Genomic DNA, 25,620 nt, shown 5'->3' on the forward strand with positions numbered 1-25,620 from the left:
TCGGCTCAGGTCACGATCTCGCGGTCTGTGAGTTCGAGCCCCGCGTCAGGCTCTGGGCTGATGGCTCAGAGCCTGGAGCCTGCTTCCAATTCTGTGTCTCCCTCTCTCTCTGCCCCTCCCCCGTTCATGCTCTGTCTCTCTCTGTCTCAAAAATAAATAAATGTTAAAAAATAAAAATAAAAAATAAAAAAAAATAAAATAAAATAAAATAAAATGGTAAGAAAGGTGAGCCTTCTGAATGTGATGTGCAGGCATGCTTTTAGCGGACCGAAGGGAACAATGATAAGCGACTGCTGTATTCTCAGCTTCAAATAACAGAATGATTACCAGCTTTCTCATTATGGAAGCAGTATGGCATGGTGATAAGAACACTCACTGGGTTTGGAATCCTAACTGGGAATGCGTCCTCTGCCACTTAGTATCCTTATGATTTAATAACCTATGTAAAGAGTTGTGAAGATTAAAACAAACAACTATTTTAAAATACTAATGGTCATAAGCATCGATTATTGTTGCATTTGAAGTTATAAACTTCTTAATCAAGTTCACGTATTTTTTTTTAAATATTTTTTATGTTTGCGTATTTTTGACAGAGTATGTGAGGGGGAAGGAGCAGGGAGGGAGACACAGAATCCGAAGCAGGCCCCAGGCTCTGAGCTGGCAGCACAGAGCCCGACGCGGGGCTCGAACCCACAGACCGCGAGATCGTGACCTGAGCCGAAGTCGGACGCTCAACCGACTGAGCCACCCAGGCGCCCCCCTTTTTTTTTTTGAAGTAGGCTCCATGCCCAGTGTGGAGCCCAACATGGAGCCTGAACTCACAACCCTGAGATCAAGACCTGAGCTAAGGTCAAGAGTCAGACACCTAACCAACTGAGCCACCGAGGAGCCCCACATCTATATTTTTAGTAGAAGTACACTATGATACAATATTGCATAATAGTACAATATGATTTATAAAGCAAGATAGCTACTCCTAGCATAAAGAAACTTTTCTGCCAAGGAGATAAAAGTTCTTTAAAAATACTCTCTCATTTAAGCCAACAATATTCCCTTGAAATTAAAACAAAACAGAATGCATTGTGTGATGTGTGCTAGGCATTTTACATACATCTATTTATTTAACCTTCACAACAACCCTGAAAAGAAACTGAGGCTCAGAGAAATGAAATAACTTGCTGAAAGCACAAAGCTCCTAAGTGGCAACAGATCCTGGATCTACACCCAAGTCAGATTGATTTTAAAGATTGTGTTCTTTTCATTACATAACACTGTCTCTTCAGTGTTTTGACTTGGGGTCCACAAAAAGCTAGGTGCCTCATACTAGGTCAAAGAATAATTACATTCAATGTCAGAGAAGGCAAATCCTCAGATTATGGGACACTGTTCTACTGTATTAAGTCACTTCCAAATAACATACTATTTTAAAGGCAATTTCCAGACAATTCTTGTTTAATCAAGTTTCATCCCCAAAACGTGCGGGCGAAACCAGTCTTTTCCCCACTAGTTAGAGAAATTCGGATATGACCGACAGTAAGCCTTAGACGTGCAAAGAAACAGCTCCAGAATTTTGATAAGAGAAAAAATAAAGAGTAAGTTTCCTGAAACTCCAATGGCATGTGAATTAACATAACAAGAATATTTCCACTGGAAATGCCAGGAAGTTATCACTTCCAGAAAGGAGACTGCTTTCTCAATGATTTTTTTCTCCCCATGAAATTTAGAGAAATTATCACAAAGCAAAATTGGTGACCCAGGGGCTTTTGAAGAACTCTATCAGTGAATTAGAGGTTTCTTAATTCTGCTATTAAATATAATTTCCAAAGTGAGGAAATAAAAGTTTATTAAATGTTTTCTAAACCTATGCCCCCCTCCCTCTTTATTTAAACCAGTCTGGTCCTGGAGAGCCAGCGCCTTTTCTTTCTCTTGATGAAATAACTTCACCTCCCCCCTCTGCTGCTTACCTGCTGCAGACTATGCTGAGGGCTCCGTGTGGACTACAGCCACACGGCAGGCAGAGCCCAGACGTGTGATTCAGGTAAAAGCTGTCCCTGCAGATGTCGCAGTGAAGCCCTTGATAATGTGGCTGGCACTCACACTGCCCTGTGGTCTGGCTGCAGCGATTCACATCCAGACTTCCCACCACAGAGCAGTTACATACATATTCTGTAAGGACAGAAGGAAAGAGACATTATTAACTAAGATGTAACGCTTTCTTAATAAAATGAACTCTAGTTTATTTTTCCGGATAAATGTTCACGACAGTTGTGTTAGGGTGGATAAAATCGATTCTAGTTCAAATTCACTTTCTATCCCGTTTAGTCTGTTTAAAATGGGAAATAAGTAAAGTAGGTAAAACTATACATCATCCCTAATTATAAAGCTAACATTCTCAGTGTCCTTGCCGGTACTCTTCATCTTCTAGCCCTTTACCTTTCACCTTTTTACCTTTTACAGTGTGTGTATTGGATTGGGGGTGGTTCCTGTATACCGCTAAGTTTTTCTGGACTGGAAACCTCCAAAGGCAGGGCCTATGCTTACCTCCATGGCACAGACAGCACATGCTGGAAATGACAACATGTTGAATAATAAATAGCCCCATTGTACAGCCGCAAAAGCCTAAGGCTCAAATGGTTAACTGTGGTAACTTACACAGGTCAGACAAAATCGTGCTACAGCTGGAATCATAAACTAATGTGTTCTTTCGAGGAAGGAATTAATAGAGAATTGAAACTTTAAGGTAAGGAAGAGGACGAACAATAAATCCTAGACAAGGAAGTTTACACAGTCGTCCTGATCAGTGGGCTAAAACCAATCACAGTTTAAATCTCTTTCCTAAGTTACAAGATTTGGAAAATAAACTTTCCTTTAGCTACATTTCAAAGAGTTCTTTGGATGAAAATATTTAGAGGTCCTTGGCTTTAGCCTTTAAATGTAGATATAGTTAAAGGTCAGCTCAAATTTGGTTTTTGCTATTGTTTACACTCATTTAATCAAGAAAGTATTTTCAACATGGCTTGACACAGTATCAACACAGGACTTTGTAAGCATGTCAAAAACAAGTAAAGTCAACTGCAGATAAAATAAAACCTTGTACACAGTTTAGGAATAGCCCCAACTCCAAAACAGCTATAAATCTAGGTTTAACGGCCCCCCCAAAAAATCTATGGTACAAATTACACTTCTGAGTAGGTAAGGCACTGTATGAAATGGCATTATATGGACAAAAATTTAGCTTGGAAAAAATATTTAATGTCATTTGCGACAATTTTTTTTAAATTTTTTTTTAACCTTTATTTATTTTTGAGACAGAAAGAGACAGAGCATGAACGGGGAAGGGGCAGAGAGAGAGGGAGACACAGAATCCGAAGCAGGCTCCAGGCTCTGAGCCATCAGCCCAGAGCCCGACGCGGGGCTCGAACTCACGGACCGCGAGATCGTGACCTGAGCCGAAGTCGGCTGCTTAACCGACTGAGCCACCCAGGCGCCCCACAACAATTTTTTTTAAATGTTTATTTTTTTGAGAGAGAGTATGCACACAAGCAGAGGAGAGGCAGAGGGAGAGGGAGAGAGAGAATCCCAAGCAGGCTGTTGGCACAATGACCAATGCGGGCTCACAAACTGAGGAACAACCTGAGCCAATTTTTGATGGTTTTTTTTTAAAGGTTTATTCAGTTTTGAGAAAGAGAGAGAGACAGAGTGTGAGCGGGGGAGGGGCAGAGAGAGAGAGAGGGAGACACAGAATCCAAAGCAGGCTCCAGGTCCCACACTGTCAGCACAGAGCCTGACATGGGGCTCAAACTCACAAACCATGAGATCATGATCTGAGCTGAAGTCAGACGCTTAACCAACTGAGCAACCCAGGCGCCCCTGATGGTTTTTAAAAAGTTACTGAATAATTGCAAATCCGGGGTCTTAAACAGAATGTTATAAAGGAGTTTGCTCCTCTAGTCTAGAAGAGGAAATTAAAATTCTCCTTTTTTTTTTTAAGAGAGAAAGAGAAAGAAAGTGCATGTGGGGGGGGGGGGTTGCAGAGAGAGGGGGACAGAGAGAATCTTAAGTAGGCTCTACACTTAGAGGAGCCCAATACAGGGCTTAATCCCACAACCTGAGATTGTGACCTGAGCTGAAATCAAGTGTCAGATGCTTAACCAACCAAGCCATCCAGGAGTCTCGGAAATTAAAATTCTTAATGTCATCACAAGCAGCTTATCCACACAAGTCAAAGCAAAGGATTCCACAGAGAAACTCCCACTTGGCCACATCCATGCCAACTCTATACCTCCCACACTTCTTCAGTTCCTAACTTTTGGGGTCACCCAACCTCCCCGCTCTTTCCATCTCTTCTACTTTGTAAATAGGTCAAATGAATCAATATACATATATTGGTAAGTGATTTACCTTAATTCAAGGGTAGTAAATTAGTTACAAATCCCAGAGAGGAATTCAAGATTTCTTTAGCCCCAAACTTAGGAAAGGTATCAGCTTCCCATCTCAGTCAACTTTCTTATTTTCACTAGGCTACACTAGAATGACAATTCTTTGCCAGACTTACTTGTTTTCACATTATTTCTAGTTTCTGGTGTGTGTGTGTGTGTGTGTGTGTGTGTGTGTGTGTGTGTGTGTGTGATTTTTGTAAATAAGGAAGCCATGTCTAGTGGTCTGAAAACCTGCCAATGACAACTTCATGGTAAGACCTTCACTCCACCAAAAATGACCAGAACGCTTAAAATAACATTTTTCTTCCAAATGTGGCACACTTTCAATATACATCTAATTCCTCCTGCTGGACCAGTTTCATCACAAGTAAAACTAACCAAATTGTGCTGGCGTGGGCAGATCTAGCTCAAGAAAAATGAACAGGTTAAGTAAAAACTCTAAGACTGAGAGTTTTATTCTACTATTTCCTTACTAATGTACTTCCACCTGAAACCCGAATCAGTGTTCCCATTCAGTGGGGTAAGGTGAGTCGTATATTTTTATAGGAACGTAATAAATCTAAAACCTTTGAGGAAAAAACTGGTTGTTTGTTTGTTTTTCATTAAAGTTGTAATGGATAAACTTCAGTACTAACCGAGTTCACTGGGTAGTTAATACTCATATGGAACCAAGTCAATGTCTTCAATATCCTCTGAACATATTCTTCTTAGTTTCATCTTTGGACCTTTGTTCATTCTGTCCCCGTTGAAATGCTCTCTCCTCTCCACATACTCAAACCTCTCCCCTCTTTCAAGAATCAGCTGAAACTTACTCCTCCATAAACTCTAATTCTATTACCCCAGTGTGAATCTGTAACAACAGCTACTACCTATAGTATGCCAGTAATTTGAAGAGGCAGTAAAGTGTAGCAGTTATGAGCACAGACGTAGAGGCAGACAGCTACAGGCTTCCATTTACAGCTCTCTCACTTACTAACCTTATGACCTTAGACAAGTTAACTAACCCCTTATGCCTCCCTTTTCTTATCTGTAAACAGGGCATAATATAGTGCCTATAACACTTAGTCCCAACACCTAAGCTGGAGGTAGTATGGAGGGCTGCAGTAAGTAATACAATAGCGAGAAGAAAGAGACAGCAGATAAAGTAACCTAGGGAGAATTCAGATGTCAGATTCCTAGGCCACAGCTCTGTTTGTTATACCCTGTGGACAAGAAAGCCTAGAATCGGGTTTATTTCTATGGCGGTTTTTGACAACGTTTAAGAAATAGAATTAGTGTCCTGACATTCAGAACTCCAAGTTGTGGGTTATCTAGGAAGAAAATAAGATGGCATCCTATGTATTCTGGGCTTCATTACTAATACGGGTGCCTACAAATACAATGACGAAAACGGAAGTGTTGAGGCTATGGTTTCAAAGAGGAAGAAAAAGAGCATTTATTGGTTCTACACCTCTTGTATTAATCACCCTAACAGTAGCGGCATACAAGGCAAATATCTCAGCGAGAGAGACTGCATTCATGCCAGGAACGGGGTTGACTTATGAAGACAAAATGCACTGTCATGTTAACGTTCCTCCCCAAAGTAACCAAAGTAAAGGAAGTGAAGAGAAGCATACCGAGTGCCAGGAAGCGTGTATATCTTTCCTGTCTGGAGCTCAGAATCTGAGGCCTTATCCCAGGGATGGACCTCAGATGAAAGGACCCGAGTTAAATGACTAGCATGAGCAATAGCAATAAAGGCAAAGCACTATGAATATCCAATAAACTGCATCAGGATAACCTGTTAGCCTGTAAGTAGAGGAAAATCTCAGACCCTTCACAGTTCCTGGCATTTGTGTGGAACCAGACAGGAGTTAATGCAGAAATAATGCAATTTAGTAGAAGGCAGGCAGTATAAAAAAGAAGAAAGGAATGTCAATTGAGAGAAGCAGTGGGAAGGACTTACAGCCAAAAACAAGAGATGAAGTGGTGACTTTTTAATGAGGTAGCATCTTAGACAGCAGAGCAGCACAAAGGAGCCGGTGACGTGACTGATGTTAAGTCACCAGTATGAATGGTAATGGCAACGAAACAGTATGAAGACGACACAAAAGCTAATCACAGACAAGTCTGGACGAAATGCCAAAATCTCATTTGGTTGCCTAAGAGTAAACATGAAGTAAATTCTCCATCATTTGAGCTGTGGGTCTCCTTTCAATGCCCTGTGGTTCTCGGGAAAGCTCTATAGAGAAATAATTAGGAAAAAAGTAACATAAATGTTAGCAGAGAGATGGCAATCTTTGGCAATATCTTTTTCTTTTTGTTTGGCTTCTGAAGAGCAATGAAATACTTTGAAGAACAATGATCTGAACCCTAAAGAAGAATAAGGAGGTAAAATCTGGTCCACACTACTTGAAACTATAAATAAAGGCCAAAGGAAGAGACAGTAAGTAGCTTGGCATTTTTCTCTGAGAACTTGAACTCACAGGATGATTTTTTAGTAAAAGTATCCAAAGTAATCATTGCATTTAAATCAAACACTGCCCTTTTTCAAACATTCCTTACCAAGGGCCAAGAGATGGACATTTTCAGCAATGGAAAATAAATATAGAGTAGCTTTGTTTAGAAGTCCCATAAACTCTCCCATCCCCTCTGTGCAAACACCTGTCCTGGTAAGAGATCATCTCCCTGAACCTACTAAAGATCTTTTCTTCTTTTTTTTTTTTAATATGAAACTTAGTGTCAAACTGGTTTCCATACAACACTCAGTGCTCCTCCCAACAGGTGCCCTCCTCAGTGCCTATCACCCACCCTCCCCCCCAACAAACCCTCAGTTTGTTCTCAGTTTTTAAGAGTCCTAAAGATCTTTTCTTATACACCTCATAGGCTTCTTTCTGCATCCAGCTTTTAACCACCTCATGTCGCTGCTCAGTAAAAATCCCCTCATATCTTCTAGAGAATTTTAATTGTGTTTTGGTATCTGCAACTCCTTTGATGGTAGATTTTAGAAAAAATATTAATTGTGATACTATGTCGCAATTAGTGTGTCCTCTCTCCGTCTCTTTTTGAAGTCCTTTCTTTTTTTTTTTTTTTTTTTTTTAAATTTTTTTTTTTTCAACGTTTTTAATTTATTTTTGGGACAGAGAGAGACAGAGCATGAACGGGGGAGGGGCAGAGAGAGAGGGAGACACAGAATCGGAAACAGGCTCCAGGCTCCGAGCCATCAGCCCAGAGCCTGACGCGGGGCTCGAACTCACAGACCGCGAGATCGTGACCTGGCTGAAGTCGGACGCTTAACCGACTGCGCCACCCAGGCGCCCCTGAAGTCCTTTCTGAGTGTCGTAATTAACTACGATGTCTGGAGACTCAAGCAATTTGGTACAATAGTGTGTTAGCCTTTTTCAGATAAAAAAGAACTATAAAAGCAGTAAATGAAAGATTTGGGTAAGAAAATGAAAAAACTGTGTCCCCAGTCAATTCATGATGTAAATGTCATAGAATAAATAAATGTTAATTGATAACAGCACTGCTGCTGAACTAAACTGATTACAAAACAAGTATTGCATTTATGCATAGATACTGGAAAATACTTGTAAATATAACTAACACAGTACTCACAGGAATCTGGTTCAGGAATATAGCCTGAAATTCTATCTATAGCCTCTTGCAAAATTGTGGGAAGACCTTTGCAAAACTCAGTTCCTGGAACCTTTTCATTCTTTCAACAATTATTTCACTCTTGCTTTCAATACCTTAGATATTGAAAAGAATTAAAAAATTATCTATTAAGAATATGAAAAACTGCTCTAGGCTATTCCAAAACTTTCCATTCTTCCCCATAGTCCAAAGACAAATAAAATGTACTATAATATTTATTTGCTGCATTTTCTGTTCACAGTTAAAGTAGCAAAAGCTAGAAGACATGTATTTAAAATGTATCAAGGCTCAGTGCTTAATCTTAGTACCAAAATTTAAAACATTAATAGAACTGAATATCATGAGTAAATTTTATTGGATGTATATTTTAAAATAAACAAAAACTTCTTTTAAAAGCAATGAGGTTTTACTAGACTACATTGTTAAATTTTTTTTTAATTTTTTTTTAACGTTTATTTATTTTTGAGACAGGGAGAGACAGCATGAACGGGGGAGGGTCAGAGAGAGAGGGAGACACAGAATCAGAAACAGGCTCCAGGCTCTGAGCTGTCAGCACAGAGCCTGATGCGGGGCTCGAACTCACAGACCGCGAGATCATGACCTGAGCCGAAGTCGGATGCTTAACTGACTGAGCCACCCAGGCGCCCATACATTGTTAAGTTTTGCAAGAAGAAACTGTGCCACAAGTAACTGATTTAGCTGGACTGTGGCACTAACATCACACGAGACCCAACTGATACTTCAAGTCTTTTTCAAAGTTAATGTTACAATTAAGATAGCAAGAATTGACTAATGCTTCAGTTGATTACTGCACAAAATGCTATGGAACATTTTAGGATTCAAAACGTTATAAGGGGTGCCTGGGTGGCTCAGGTGGCTAAAGCATCCGACTCTTGATCTCGACTCAGGTGCTGATCTCACAGTTCGTGAGGTCGAGCCCCATGACCAGCTCTGTGCTGACAGCACGGAGCCTGCTTGGGATTCTCCGTCTCCCCCTCTCTCTCTGCCCCTCCCCTGCTAGAGCACGTGTTTTCTCTCTCTCTCTTTCTCTCAAAATAAATAAATAAACTTTAAAATCGTATTTAACTAAAAGAAGTAGAATCTTTTTTTTCCCTTTGGCTCCAACTTAAGTCTTTGGTTATAATTGCTCCTGTGTACAATGAAGCAGAAGGAAAAAATAAAATACAAAGATATATAGGATTCTCATCCCTTTTTCATATACAATTATTTCTTTTCCTTTGAGACTCATCGTTAAAAACCTACTCTATTTAAACAAACACCAGGGAAATACATGCAAGTGTAACAGCTTTGAATCTACGCAGTCTATCCAACATAAAACTTCACTCTTTTCCACAAACCTAGGATAGTATCTACAAAAATAACACCTCTCCTGATTTTCAAATTGAAAAAAAAAATGGAAAAGTAATTGTCAGAATCAAGCAGGAAGACCTAATTCAAACCTCTGCTCATACATCAAAAGAATACAAAATGACAATAATATTGTCTGGACTACAGGCCTGACTTCCTAAGGGTCTGGTGTATTTCTTTCAAAATGTACTTTTTATTCGGCTCATATTCCATCTTTGTAGGTTTAGAGTAAAGGAATCTTGGAAAGGCCTCATTCTAGAGAAGAGGAATTATCAACACAGAATTTTTATTTTTATAAAAGGTCTTACCCTAGCATAACACTGATACTCAAATTACATTTCACATTTATGTTGTGCCAGGGTAGGGTCACAAATCTTTGCAAAACTGGGAAATTCAATATTAAAGTTGATGAGTTTCTTGCATTAAACCAGACTTCGCACAAACGTGGAAAGTTTTAAAGCCACTACTTTTAAAGAAAAGCTTTAAGCTTTACCTTTTAAAATAAAAATATACCCATTAAAATTCCCAGTCACAATTCACTGTCACAAAACATTTCTTCTACTTTATGGAAGACACATGAAAAAACATTGGGGGATGCGCCTGGGTGGCTCAGTAGGTTGGGCGTCTGACTTCGGCTCAGGTCGTGATTTCACGATTTATGGGTTCAAACCCCACATCGGGCTCTGTGCTGACAGCTCAGAGCCTGGAGCCTGCTTCCGATTCTATGTCTTCCTCTCTCTGCCCCTCCCCTGCTCCTGCTCGCACTCGCTCTCTCTCTCTCTCTCTCTCTCTCTCTCTCTCACACACACACACACACAAATAAATAAACATTAAAAAATATTTTTTAAAAAATTGGGTAACAACGACAGAGGTTTTGTAGAAAATTTTCTGTCTCACACTTAAGGACCATGTCGTTAGTGCTTTTCCCTGGCTCACTGCCAGTTTTCCACAATTCAAAGACAATTCATCTAATTAATGAGACAAAATGACAAGTTCTGGGAAAGGATGTAACGACCAGCTTTTACTACTAATTATAACCAGGCTGATATGACCAAGCTGATATGCAAGTTGAGCATGCATTGCATGTACATCCAATATGACACTAAAAACTTCACATGCTCACATCCTTTATCATCCCACAATCCTGTGTGGTAGGTGCCCTGAAGGAGGAGTGTGAGTCTTTACAGAAATGAATCACACAACTAACCAGTGCTGGAAAACAGATTGTAACCCAAACTGAATAACTCCAAAATTCAAGTCTTTTCGCTACAAGAAACTATTGACTATATAAACAAGTAAAAAGGAGCATCTGGCTGGCTCAGTCAGTTAAGCATCCGACTCAATTTTGGCTCAAGTCTTGATCTCACAGTTGGTGAGACTGAGCCCCACATTGGGCTCTGTGCTGTCAGCTTGGGATTCTCTCTCTCCCTCTCTCTCTGCCCATCCCCTGCACTCTATCTCTCTCTCAAAATAAACTTTTAAAAATAATAATAAAAAAATAAAAACAAGAAAAAAAAAACACTTAGAAAGACCCAGGGTATCTTAAGACCAGAATTTGCTGCTAATTAGCCAGCTCTGTGAATTTCAGTAAGTCTGGAGTTTCAGTGCCTCAATTTATAAGATGTAGATAATTCTTGCCATCTGCCTATATGAAATACTTAGGGATAAAGCTAACATAATACATGCATGATATTTATGCTAAAAACTATAAGACACTAAAGGAAAAAAAAAAAAGGCAAAAAGACCTAAATAAATAGACAGACATAGCATAACAATTAGATCTATAGATTCAGTGAACCCCAGTCAAAATCCCAGCAGGATTTTTTGGTAGGTATTCACGAGCTCACTCTAAAATAAATATTAAAAAGCAAAGAAACAAATAGCCAAAGAATAAAGTTGGAAGACTTTCAGTAACTGATTTCAAGACTTACTTTAAAGCTATAGTAATCAAGACAATGGGTTATTGGTGAAAGAACAGACACAAAGGTCAGTGGAACAATTAGCTCAGTAATAAGCCTTATAAATATCCTCAACCAATTTTTGACAAAGTGCAAAAGAAACTCAATGGGGAAAGGATAATTTTTTCAATAAATGGTGTTGGAACAGAAGTGCGTCCATAAACAAAAAACTGAACTTTGATCTAAACTCACACCTTGTTCAAAAATTGACTCAAAACAGATCGCAGCCCCAAAAGTAAAATGTAAAACTATAAGACCTCTAGAAGAAAACAGCACAAAATGTGATTGATTTTGAGCAGGCAAAGAACTTTTAGAATCAACACCAAAAGCAAGATCCATAAGAGGAAAATTTATAAATTGCACTTCATTAAAATTTAAAACTTTTGCTTTTTATAAAACTACTAAGAGAATGAAAACACGGCCACCAACTGGGAGAATATTTGCAAACCACATTTCCGTCAAAGGACTTGTATCAAGATATATAGGGGCACCTGGCTGGCTTAGTCAGTACAGCATACAAGTCCTGATCTCAGAGTTGTAGGTTCGAGTCCCATGTTGGACATAGAGATTACTTAAAAACAACATCTTTAGGGGCACCTGGGTGGCTCAGTTGGTTGAGTGTCTGACTCTTGGTTTCGGTTCAGGTCATGATCTCGTGGTTCATCAGTTCGAGCCCCACACCAGGCTCTGCACTGACAGTGCAAGGCCTACTTGGGATTCTCTCTCCCTCTCTCTCTGCCACTCCCCTACTCATGCTGTCTCTGTCTCTCTTAAATAAATAAACTTAAAAAAATAAAATAGGGGCACCTGAGTGGCTCAGTTCGTTAAAGGTCCACTTCAGCTCAGGTCATGATCTCACAGTTCATGAGTTTGAGCCCCATGTTGGGCTCTGTGCTGACTCAGAGCCTGGAGCCTGCTTCAGATTCTGTGTCTCCCTCTCTCTCTGCCCTTCCCCTGCTCACGTTCTCATTCTCTCTCTCCCTGTCTCTCTCCCTGTCTCTCTCTCTCAAAAATAAATATTGAAAATAATAATGTAGTAAAATATTTAAATAAAAAAAGAATATACAAAGAACTCTCAAAATTTAACAGTAAGAAAATGACCCAATTTAAAAACTGTCTGAAAAGACACTTCAACAAAGAAGTTGTATGTATCACGAATAAGAAATTGAAAAGATGCTCCACATCTCTTATTGGGAAAATGCAAGTTGAAACCATAATGACATGCTACTACACACTGAATAGAAGGGCTAAATTTACAAAAACTGGCAGTGCCCTGTGCTGCGAGTGGTGCTGAGCCACTAGAACTCTTACGTGTTACTAATAGGAATGCTTAGAAAACAATCTGGCAGTTTCTTATAAACTTAAGTTTATACTTACCATATGAGCCGGCAGTTCTACTCCTAGATATTTATCCAAGAGGAATGAAAACTTATGTTCCCAGGTAAGTGTAAGTGAATGTTTACAGCAGGTTTCTTCATAATAACTAAAAACTGAAATTAACCTAAATGTATGGAGTCTCCTCAAAAAGTTAAAAATAGAACTACCCTATGATCCAGCAATCACACTACTAGGTATTTACCCAAAGGATACAAAAATACTAATTTGAAGGGATACAGGCACCCCAATGTTTATAGCAGCATTATCAACAACAGCCTAAGTATTCACTGACTGATAAATGGATAAAGAAGATGTGGGGTGTGGGTGTGTGTGTGTGTGCGTGTGTGTGTGTGTGTGATGGAATATTACTGAGTCATAAAAAAGAATGAAATCTTGCCATTTGCAATGCCATGGATAGAAGCAAATTAAGTCAGTCAGAGAAAGACAAACGCTTTCACTCATGTGCAATTTAAGAAACAAAACAAATAATCATAGGAGGAGAAAAGAGAGAAGGGTAAACCAAGAAACAAACTCTTAACTACAGAGAACAAACTGATGTTTACCAGAGGGGAGGTGGATGGGGGGATGGGTTAAATGAGTGACAGGCATGAAGGAGGGCACTTGTGATGAGCACTGGATGTTGCATGTAAGTGTTGAATCACTAAATTCTACACCTGAAACTAAGAAAGAATGAAAGAACAAAAGAAAGAAAGTAAAGAACCTAAATGGTGAATGGTTAAATAAACTGTGGTCCTTTTTATGTGATAGACTAATACATTTTTGACATCAGAATCTGATTCTGATCTATTAACTTGATCTGTCTATTCTCGTATGAGTACAGTAAAAAAAAATAAAAGTTTTAACAACTGCAGCTTTATAACGTGTTTTACTCCTTTGTCCTCTACCTTTTCTTTCAGTTGATAGCCATTCACATTTCTGTTTGAACTCTACTGTCACATTTCCTCCAAAAAAGATCCTATTGTGGTTTTCCCATTAATTCCATTTATTCTAAAAGTTACCATATCAAAAATTCCTTACAATATTCAATTTTTCTGTCAGCACAGGTAAGCCTCTCCACTTATTCAGTCTTCCTCTATATCTCTCAGCCAAATTTCATAATTTAAAATATGTGTATATGAGTTTCATACATATCTTGGTGAGATTATCCTAAACTTTTTATCACGAAGGGTAGTGGCAGCAGTAGTGGTTAGTGTGATTTTCCCCCCACTATCTCTTCTAATTATTATTAACTAGAAATATTTATTAAGTTCATTTTCTGGAGATGTCCACATAGTCATTTTAATGAACTCATGATTTCTAATGGTTTTTCCCTCGGTTCTTTTGAGTAAGACTTCTCTTTTTAAGTTAAATGGAGTGAGGTCTCCCACTGAAGGTCACATCTTACCTGGCTATCGGTAGATATAATTCTGAGTTTCCTCAACCACAACAGTTTGTTGTTAAAACAGAGCAAAGCATTTCACACAAGGCTTATCTTAATCGCCAGGTCAGCCTTATTATTAATCATAATAAAAGTAATTACTACTTACTATTACCTACAACGTCTCAGCCTTTGTCAGTCACACATTTTCCCTAAATGAGCACTCAGCTTCACAACAACCTTGCAAGAACAGGGATGAATCGGGAATAGGGAATATGAAGAGGGAGACTAGAACTTAAAGAAACCAAAGAGCTGCCCAAGACCACAGAGTTACTGTAAGCGGTGAGACAGCATTCAAACCCAGGTTCCTTTTACTCCAGTGCTCTTCCTCATCTGACTTCACCACCGAGCTGTCTTCCTTTTAAAAAGGGAAGGAGAGAAGGGGAAAAAGAACAAAAATACAAATTCCACCTACGACTGTTAAATGCCACTGGGCTTAGTGTGGCTTTTTTCCCCAGTCTGTTTTCTTTGTAAGCAGGTGACATCAAGTCAAATGATTACCAAACAGTAGGGTGGGGGAAACAGCTGCTGGAGACACAAAAATAATTCTCAGCAGGAGACTTAGAACACCTTGCCTTTGCTTTTGGTCACTGAGTCTTAATTTATTGTTCAGAGCCAAAAACACACGCATGATTTAATATTCAGGACCTCTTTATTTTATTTAAATGCATTCTCATAGCTAAAATAAAATGGCTAGGGATACCTGGGTGGCTCAGTTGGTTAAGCACCCAACTCCTGATGTGGGCTCAGGACATGATCTCACGGTTTGTGGGATCGAGCCCCAGGTTAGGCTCTGAGCTGACATCACTGAGCATGCTTGGATTCTCTCTCTCCCTCTCTCTCTGCCCCTCTCCCTCCAAAATAAATAAATATTTTTAAAAATAATAATTTTTAAATAAAATAATACTGCTAATTAGTATTTCCATTATCTCTCTAAATTCTGGATGCAGACGGTACTGAACTACAAAACAGCTACCTGAACACAGGCACAAAAATTTCTTTTCGTGCCACCATTTTCCTATTTGTTTGCATTTTTCAAGGCTTTTTTTTTTTTAATGTTTATTTATTTTTGAGACAGAGAGAGACAGAGCATGAACGGGGGAGGGTCAGAGAGACAGAGGGAGACACAGAATCTGAAACAGGCTCCAGGCTCTGAGCTGCCAGCACAGAGCCCCACGCAGGGCTCGAACTCACGGACCGTGAGATCATGACCTGAGCCGAAGTCGGACGCTTAACCGACTGAGCCACCCAGGCGCCCCTTCAAGGCTTTTTAAAAAAAACTAATTTGGGGCACGCCTGGGTGGCTGAGTCAGTTAAGCGTCCAACTCTTGGTTTCAGCTCAGGTCATGATTTCACAGTTCCTGGGATGGAGCCCCACGTTGGGCTCCGTGCCGACTGCACAGAGCCTGCTTGAGATTCTCTCTCCCTCTCTCTCTTTCCCTCTCCCATTCACTCTCTCTCTCTCAAAATAAATAAATAAATATTAAAAAAATAATTTTGCTATTTAGTAAAAGTTATTACTTACCTTTTTGAAGGACATTTTATTCTTTCTGGCTATTATCAAATTTAGAATGTATTGAAAGACATGACCAAATACAGCCTACATGGCTTGAAAGAATAATGATCAAACTTTGAATTTATATGAACCTTTTTATTTACAAAACGTTCACAATATCCTTCAGTTTGAGGGGAGGTGAAGAGGAGGGGGGAACAAATACAGCAAATGAATTTGAGCAGTGTAAAATATGGCTCCAGGCTAGAGCAGAAAGAGAGCAGTCTATGAGGTCAAGGGACCTGTGTTCAAATACTGAAACCATTGTTTATGATCTTAAATCTCATGCCCTTAGGGAGCCTGGGTGGCTCAGTCAGTTAAGAGTCTGACTCTTGATATCTGCCCAGGTCAGGATCTCAAGATTCCTGAGTTTGAGCCCCACATCCAGTTCTGTGCTAACAGCAGGGAGCCTGCTTGGGATTCTCTCTCTCCTGCTCTCTCTACTCCTCCCGAGCTCAAGCTCACACTCGTGCTCTCTCTCTCAAAATAAATAAATAAACTTAAAAAAAAATTTTAATCTATGCCCTCTCTGTAAATATTTTTAAACATTTAATGTTTTTATTGTATTTTACTTTCTAAAGATATTTTTTTGAGGGGGGAGGGGCAGAGGGAGAGGGAGAGAGAGGATCTTAAGCAGACTCGCCACTCAGCACAGAGCCTGATGCATGGCTCAGCCTCATGAAGCATAAGATCATGACCTGAGCAAAAATCAAGAGCCAGATGCTTAAGCAACTAAGCCACCCAGGCTCCCCTATAAAGATTTTTTATAAAATTGGGATAATGATACCTAATTTATGAGGATTTTCTAAGAATTACAGGAGACAAGGAAAAGAAAACACCCAGGACAGGGCTTTCTCTTTCCCTACATTTTAATTATAAGCCATTTTTTAGCAAAGTACCATCCTTCGATGGTCCTACAGATTGCATAATAGCGACCATCAGATATCTCTGAATGCACTCAAATTACCCTAAACAATGTCCTTAATGCCTTAATTTTGTAGCAATAGAACAGAAAGGCTAAGAAAAAGAGGAGAGCTTCATTTTCAAGTGTTGCCGATTGCTTATGAGGTTGATATTAGATTTGCCTTAGTGTGTCTATTTACAGAGCACAGGTGAGCAACTTAAAGGCTAGAACTATTTGCTCACTGTAATACCTGGAAAATTAGTTTGGAGAAAAGGAGCGTAAAGAGAGCAAGAGAAAAGGTCAACTTGAACATACTATCCTAAGGCACCCAGTGACTTAACCCAGGAATGGTTCCTAATTTTCTTTTTCTTTTAAGTTTGTTTATTTTGAGAACAAGAGAGTGGGAGCATGGGTGTACGTGTGCACGCAAGATCAGGGGAGAGGCAGAGAGTGGGGTAGAGACAGAATCCCGAGCAGGCTCCATGCTGTCAGCGCAGAGCCCGACATGAGGTTTGAACTCACAAACTGGGAGATCATGACCTGGGCCAAAATCATGACCTGGGCCAAAACCAACTAAGCCACTCAGGCACCCCATTGTTTCTAATTTTCTTTTTCTTTTTTTTTTTTTAAATTTTTTAACATTTATTTTTTTTTTTATTTTTTTTTAACGTTTATTTATTTTTGAGACAGAGAGAGACACAGCATGAACGGGGGAGGGGCAGAGAGAGAGGGAGACACAGAATCGGAAGCAAACTCCAGGCTCTGAGCCATCAGCCCAGAGCCCGACGCGGGGCTCGAACTCGCGGACCGCGAGATCGTGACCTGAGCCGAAGTCGGATGCTCAACCGACTGAGCCACCCAGGCGCCCCAACATTTATTTATTTTTGAGACAGAGAGAGACAGAGCATGAATGGGGGAGGGTCAGAGAGAGAGGGAGACACAGAATCCGAAGAAGGCTCCAGGCCATGAGCTGTCAGCACAGAGCCCGACGCGGGGCTTGAACCCACGGACCGCGAGATCATGACCTGAGCCGAAGTCGGACGCTCAACCGACTGAGCCACCCAGGCGCCCCTCTAATTTTCAATAAAAGAAGGTTGGTCCCATATATTATAGCTTAACATTCATCCCAGCCAATATATAAGCATATTATTAAATGGATGGCTTATAGATTATTAGGAATAAATATGTATTTGATTACAAAATTATGCCATACCATCTTGGGAAAATACATGAGGTACATAGGGATGTGTAAGTAGAGGGAAAATCTACTTACTATGGTTGCAACAAAGGCTGACGGGGAGGAATAGGAGGAGAAAATACATACTAGAAAGGTATACTTGAGGACTTTATCCTATGTGGAACAATTCTCCAAACCAGTACCACCTGCTTTCAGAATCACCTGGGGAGCATAGTGAAACACTAATTTCTGGGTCCCATCCTACACCCACTGAAATCTCTGGTGGGGGTCTCAGGAATATGCATTTTTAACAAGCTTTGAAAGTGATTCTGATGTACTTAAAAAGTTTGTTATAAGCAAAAGGGAAACATGGAAAATTCTTGAGCAGAGTACTGATGTGGCCAGAGACAGGCTTCAGAAGTAAAAGCGACAAAAACACAAATAACAACAACAACAGGAATGATCTCTACTACTTATTGTTTACTTTTTTATCTACTTATTACATGCCAGGCACTGTTTTATATACTTTACACACCTGAACATTTAAAACTTTCAAGGCACCTGTCTCTAAGGTAGGTCAGGTGATACAGGGGACAAAATAAGGAAATGGAGGAACAGAGAACGGAAGGAATTTCCCCAAAGTCAGATGTCCATAGATGTCCGGCTGAGATTAGCTTACCTTTAGTAGCAATGAGAAGGGAGGACCAGAGGGGAGGAGACCAGAGGTGACAGATTTACAGATAAACAACTGTAGCGGTCTAACAGAATCTAAATTTGGGCAAGGTCACTGGTAAAGATTGCTTCTGCGAACATACAGAGACCTGTCTGTATATCATACAGAGAAATTAAATCTGTTTACTTTTTAAATAAATAAATAAATACGGCGAGGCATAAAATCTACCTGTCTGCAGTGCTAAAAGTTTAACAGAGTTGGAGTTAAGAGCCAAGTGAAATAGCTGAGCCTTGAGTTACTGCAAAGGACACTTAAAAGAAGTGCTTTTTTCTTTTGGAACTGGAAGTGGGCTATCTTACTTTGTGTGCCCTCTCTAATCCTCTTACTCCTCAAAACATGTTGACAAATTCTTCCCACTCTCCCGCCACTCTTCACTATTATCAAACACTTATACAGCATAAACATTGTTCTACACTGCAAGCTGGGAAGTTCTTTGCTTTATCATCATGACTAAGCATTCGGGTAACACTTCAAATTCAAAAATAAGGGCAGGAGAGAGGAGAAACCCCTTTTCCAACTCCACTGCTCAGTCCTGCTCTTGTACAAGCTGTTAGAATCTAATCACACCCCTCTTTACACACACACACACACACACACACACACACTCTCTCTCTCTCTCTCTCTCTCTCATAGGATGCTCAAGTAGAAATGGTCAGAAGTCACACTAAAATAGATTAGGAGGCCTCTTTTTTTTTTTTTTTTTTTTTAATGAGAATCTGGGAACACCAACATGTTAATTTTGCAAACAAAACAAAACACAACTCTCAAACTTCCCCTAATTGCCAAGACACTAATGGAAGTTAAGAATCTCAGAAGTTCTCAGGTACCAGTGGTTAATAATAAATCAAAAAAGAAATAATTTGGCTCCCTCCTCCACTCCTAAAGTAATAGTCTTGGAGAAGCAAAAGATATTAGCTAAAATATCTCAGGAAAATAGAGGCTAAGTGAAATTTACCTCCACTGTAGTGGAATTTACCTCTTCTTCCTCCTTCACATCTGATTTCAAGTGTCCCATTCACTACCTTCTGTACCTTTAAAAGCCATCACCACACTGCTGACAGGATTGTAAAACGGTGCAATCACTGTGGGAAACAGCATAGTTTCCTGTAGAAATGAAGCTACTAGACCATCCAGCAACCCCACTTCTGGATATATATCCAAAAGGACTGAAAGCAGGGCCTTGAAGAGACATTTACACACCCTTGTTTAAAGCATTATTGGTAATAGTCAAGATGCGGAAGCAACCCTAAGGCCCATTGATGGATGAATGGATTTTAAAAAATGTGGGATATGCATACAATGGAATACTATTAAGCCTTAAAAAAAGCAAGGGCATCCTGTCAAGAGCTACAACCTGGATGAACCTCCAAGTCATTATGTTAAATGAAATCAGCCGGTCACAAAAAGACAAATACTACATGATTCCATTTATATGAGGCGTCTAAAGTAGTGAAAACCAGAAAAAAACAGAAAGTAGAATGGTGCCTACCAGGGATTAGGAAGTAGAAAGGAGAGAAGAGGGAGTTCTTCTTAATCGATAGAGTTTCAAATTTGCAAAAGGAAAAAGTTCTGGAGATCTGTTTCACAACAATGTAAATATACTCTACACTACAGAAATGTACACTTAAAGATGGTTACAATGGTAAATTTTATGTGTTCTTTAATCATAATCTAAAAAATAGGTGGGGTAGAAGCTAAAAGAGCTGGGACTTAGGAATCTGATTGTCTGGTCTACTCTCTTCGTACAGGTAACTGGGGCTAAGAGAAGTAAACTTAATTTCCCATATAAACTCTGAAATCAGACAGACCAGACTGCAAACACTGGTTCTACCACTTAGCTGTGAGCAAGTACAAACGTTGGGATCATATGAAACAATGTAGCACAGGGCCTGACACGCAGTTCTTCCCTTTCAGCAATTGGGGATAGATAGTTCATTCTAAAGTCAGAGCCCCATCTGGGTTGACAATGATAAATGGAGTGACTGTTTGAAAAGAGATAGGTGAATTTTTATAAAATATTTTTTATTAAAAAATATATATGTAATTTAGATCAATTCCTAAGAAATGTTGAAATTAAGCTATCTACTGAAGTCAATTTGCTTTATTTTTTAATGTTTTCCTTCCCCCAAATCAATCTAAATTTAAGGAGAGGGTGATTACAGATGAAAGCTAAAAGAGGCTACTCCTGGAACAACCAAATCTCTCATACACTCCTGATGGAAATATAAACTTATATAAGGTCTTCACAGAGCAATGTGACAATACCCAGAAAGATGACGATGTGCTACAACCTAGCAGAGCCTGGCAACTCAGTGTGTGTCCGTGAATCTGCATCACCTGGGAACTTGTGAGAAACACAGATTCTCAGGCCCACCTCAGACTGAGTCAGAATTTACGTTTTAACAAGATACTCAGGTGATTCCTACTCACATTGAGGAGCCTTGCCCTAGGGAAATCCTCCCACGTGGGAAGAAAGAGACATGTGCAAGGTTGTCCATTGTAACATTATTTGAAGTAGGAAAGAAATACATTATTTGAAGTAACTACCAATAAGAAAATGAATATATTGCAGTATATTTATATAGTGGAAAACTATACAGCAACTCAGATGATCTAGAGTTATGTGAACCAACAAAGATAAATCTCAAAAAAACGCTGAGTGAAAAAAGCATAAGATGCCATTATGCGGGGCGCCTGCGTGGCTCAGTCGGTTGAGCATCAGACTTCGGCTCAGGTCATGATCTCACAGTTCGTGAGTTCGAGCCCCGCGTTGGGCTCTGTGCTGACAGCTCATGGCCTGGAGCCTTCTTCGGATTCTGTGTCTCCCTCTCTCTCTGCTCCTCCCCTGCTCACACTCTGTCTCTCTCTCAAAAATAAATAAAGATCTAAAAAATTTTTTAAAAGATGCCATTATGCAAAATTTAAAACACTGAAACAACACGATATTTGTGTGTGTGTGTGTGTGTGTGTGTGTGTGTGTGTGTGTTGTGTATAAATGTTCTTAAATGCACAGGACCTCATTCAGAATATGGTTATGTCTGAGTAAGGAAGGAAGAAAATGGGATAAAGGAGGAACACTTGAGGCTTTAATCATATCTAGTATTGTATTTCAAAATGAAAAAAAAATCCAAGGTGAGTATGGGAAAAAACTCAAATATTATAAAGCTGAGAGGTAGGTATTCAGGGGATGTTCACTATATTACTTTCTATACTTTTCTGGAAGCTTAATATATTTCATAATTTTTTATGAGACATGTTTTCTTCCCCTTAATTAACATTTCTCATTAATAAATATTATCTTACTCAACCTTGTAGTATAATTATATATCTATTTGTCCTAGCTAGGTTCTAGAAGAACAGGTTTTACACCTGACTTATCCCTTAATGCATCCTCACCCTTCCCCAACACACACGCATGTGCACTCACACACACACACACACACACACACACACACACACGGCTCTTGGGTTTCAGAATCCAGGTTAGGAGATGTAGAGGTCAGATGTGAGTGGGGTGATGGTTACCTAAGGCAATAAAATCAATAAATAGAATCTTTGTCTGGGGTAGCCAAAATTATGGTCTCAAAACAGGACTAAATGTAAAGTCCAAGAAATGAAACAGAGAAAACAAGTAGCATAGTACTGTAAGCAAGGCTGCATCAGGTGCATTGAAAGGGTAAAAAGGAAAAGAAATGTACATCCAAGGGCATGAATTTATTCATTCACTCAGCAAATATATATTGGCTTACTATGTGCCAGACAGGGTATTAGGTGCTGGGGATACAGCAGCAGATAAAATAGACCAAAATTCATGCCCTCATCAACCTTATATCTTAGCAGTGGGGAGACATACAAACAAGTTAAACATCTAGTATGTCAAAAAGTAATTAAATTGGGTGGCTCAGGGTGACTGGGTGGCTCAGTCAGTTAAGGGTCCACTTCAGCTCAGGTCATGATCTCGTGGGTTCGAGCCCCGCATCGGGCTCTGTGCTGACAGCTCGGAGCCTGCTTTGGATTCTGTGTCTCCCTCTCTCTCTCTGCCCCTCCCCAACTCCTGCTCTCTCTCTCTCTCTCTCTCCCTCTCTCTCTCTCAAAATTAAATAAACATTTTAAAAAAATGTTTAGAAGGTAGTTAAATGGTAAAGCAAAAATGCGATGTGGGGAAGGGAAACATGGCAGAGGTTGGGGAGAGGAGGAAGAACTGGAGGTATGTGTGTTGGGGAAATGCAATTTTAGGTAGAATGGACAAAGGAAGCATATGATAAATATATGCACTGGTTTTCCTTTCACATGTTCTTTACACATGCTTCTGGGAAAAGTTAGGAGGTTTAAAAGGGTCAAAGTAATGTTCTGTAAGTAACTGAATGAAAAAATGAATGAATGAATGAATGAATGAATGAATGAACAGGACTAAGAGATGGTAAGAAACATAAAGAACATGAAAACAGAGAACCCTAATTCTTCCCTGAGGTTGCTGGAGAGAAGATTCTTGGCAGGGCACAGGATGATTAATTCAATCATTCAACAAATTAGTATTGTACCAGAAATGAGGAACAGAATTTCCAGATGCCAGAGATACAACAAAGTAGAAGAAAGCTATGGTCCCTGACCTCATACAGCTTACAGACTTACAGCAGAGAGAAAAACAAAGGAGCAATATAGTCTGATAAGCACTAAACTGGAAATATGCACACAATGTTATGGGAAAACATGGTATATATGTTTGCACAGCGAAAAACACCTAATTAAGACTTTCCAGAGGAAGAAATCTAGACAGAGCATACTACCACAGAGACCTGAGAAAAATTCACTGCGGCATGGGTATAGGATAAGAGGCAGGAGTGGTGACAGGTGACAGGTGACAGGCTTTCACAAGGGCATGTGGGTAGCCATGGATGAATTTTACACAAGATAGAATGACATAATTCGATCTACATTTTAGAAACGTAACTTGGGCTGCAGTGTAAAGAATGGATTAGAAAAGAATAAAGGCAAACAGACCTTTTAGTAGCTGCTAAAATAATCCAGTTAGTTGATAAAGACAGCCAGAAAAACAAATGCCAAGAGCATGTGCATGTTGTTATGACCACAGGAAATTTATCATTACCTGGGCCCAAAGGTATGCTCATGTCCTAAAAACCTAGTTTTCTCCTGTAGCAAAAACAAATCATACTTGCCAATGAATTATCAATGTCTCTTACCCAGAAGGGAAGTCACAGAAAATCAAAGACCCTATTAAAACAGGCCCATAAAAATGTTATCAGGGTTGTACTTTATAACCACCTGAAATCATTATGTTCTTCCCTAAGACAGCACCTTCATTGCCCATTATGTCAATATCTGATAACAATTTTCATTCTTTCCCTTCCCCAAACAATTTTTCTACCCATTTTAAAAGTGTGTGAGACCTTGAGGTTCATGCCTGGCTGTGTAAGAGACAAGTACAGCTTTTCAGCTGAGTAAACAAAGACAGACAATGAGGGCAATGTGGCCAATGAGTCTGCCCACTCAGATATTTTCCAAAGTAGGAGTTCATGTGGGGCTCCCTCAGTTGGAAAGCCCAGGGGAATAAACATTCCAGATACATAACTGAACCAATATCAAAGCCCTGTTTCATCAGCACTATCATTTCTGCCAATTGTTGAGCGGACCTTATACAAAACTTTGGGGGGAAATTATGAGGCCCAAGGACTTAAAAATTAAAGAAGGGGAATAAAAAAGGTAGGTACACTGGGCTATTTTGTTGACACCACCAGATTTGACACATTAACACAATTTTACTCACCTACAGAGACCAGGAAAGGAAAGAGCTTTCATCAATGCCCATTTTATTTTTTTTTTAATTTTTTTTTAACATTTATTTATTTTTGAGACAGAGAGAGAGAGAGAGAGCACGAACAGGGGAGGGTCAGAGAAAGAGGGAGACACAGGATCTGAAACAGGCTCCAGGCTCTGAGCTGTCAGCACAGAGCCCGACGCGGGGCTTGAACCCACAGACCGCGAGATCATGACCTGAGCCGAAGTCGGATGCTCAACCGACTGAGCCACCCAGGCTCCCCCATCAATGCCCATTTTAATGTATATTAAAAGATTTGTGGCTGTAGTCAAAGATGGCACCACTCAAAATGAAAATTATTTGTATGTCAGGGCATATTCTAAAAGACTATGCTTTGTATCAGCTATATATCACATGTAGAACATTTGACTTAGGTGATGCAATGTTGGACGCAGCTTCTCTATCCTTTTTTCTCATTCAAAATGAGGAGTACATTCCTAACCAGGTCTGCTCAGACACCCAGGGTGCGAGTGAATGGTAGTACAGACTCTTCAGTGACCAAGCAACCAATATCCTGGAATTTGAAAAGAACTTTTTATAATGAAAAGTTCTGCTATCAATAGACCGTTTGCCTGAGCTGTTTTCATAGTTGCAACCGACCCCCTGCTGGAGACCAAATTTCCCCTCCATTTCCCCAGAAGTCACTCCCCCAGCTGAGAACTAGGGTACAACAGGGGAGGGAGGAAGTACTTTAAAATCTGAAGACAACAAAGGAGAGAAGAAATTAGGTAATCAAAGAGAAGAATGTCCTTGCTATAAAAATAATGTGGGTCATGGGCATTTATAAAGAAATATAAATAGCAAGTTTTTTGAACTCAATAAATATTTATGGAATAAGCATGGTTCAAATGACAGATTTCAGCACAAGGTGTTTGCAGTTTATATGACCACTGACACATCATTTCTTTGAGTCGGTTCACTCACGTGTAAAAACTGGACAATAATCTGTCCCCATTTCTACCCAAACAATTCAAGGAGTCCTCGTACTGTCAGTTTTCATCCTCAGTTGGGCTGTATGAATTATTTAGTGACGTCAGAAACGACAACCAAAAAAGCTACCAATTTTCATTACTTCTCCCCAAAAAATGATCAAGTCTCTACACTTAGCTGGAAAAAAAAAAAACAAAGATCTCCCTTCGATCATAAAGAAAGCCAACTATATTTGATGATATTAGGAAATTGTTCCGTTTCTTGCTGTTTAG

The 25,620-nt window shown here is 39.6% G+C and overlaps 1 protein-coding gene across 1 annotated transcript in view; it reads right to left on the minus strand.

Moving 5' to 3' along the window:
* MEGF9 (multiple EGF like domains 9) overlaps window positions 1-25,620 on the minus strand; it is an 89,797-nt gene that overhangs the window by 42,019 nt on the left and 22,158 nt on the right. Inside the window, exon 2 of the mRNA XM_042964854.1 lies at window positions 1,965-2,166. Coding sequence (XP_042820788.1) covers window positions 1,965-2,166 — 202 coding nt within the window. The remainder of the gene's footprint in view (window positions 1-1,964; window positions 2,167-25,620) is intronic.

The sequence above is a fragment of the Panthera tigris genome, chromosome D4 (assembly GCF_018350195.1).
Source record: "Panthera tigris isolate Pti1 chromosome D4, P.tigris_Pti1_mat1.1, whole genome shotgun sequence".
In the NCBI taxonomy this organism is placed as follows: Eukaryota; Metazoa; Chordata; class Mammalia; order Carnivora; family Felidae; genus Panthera; species Panthera tigris.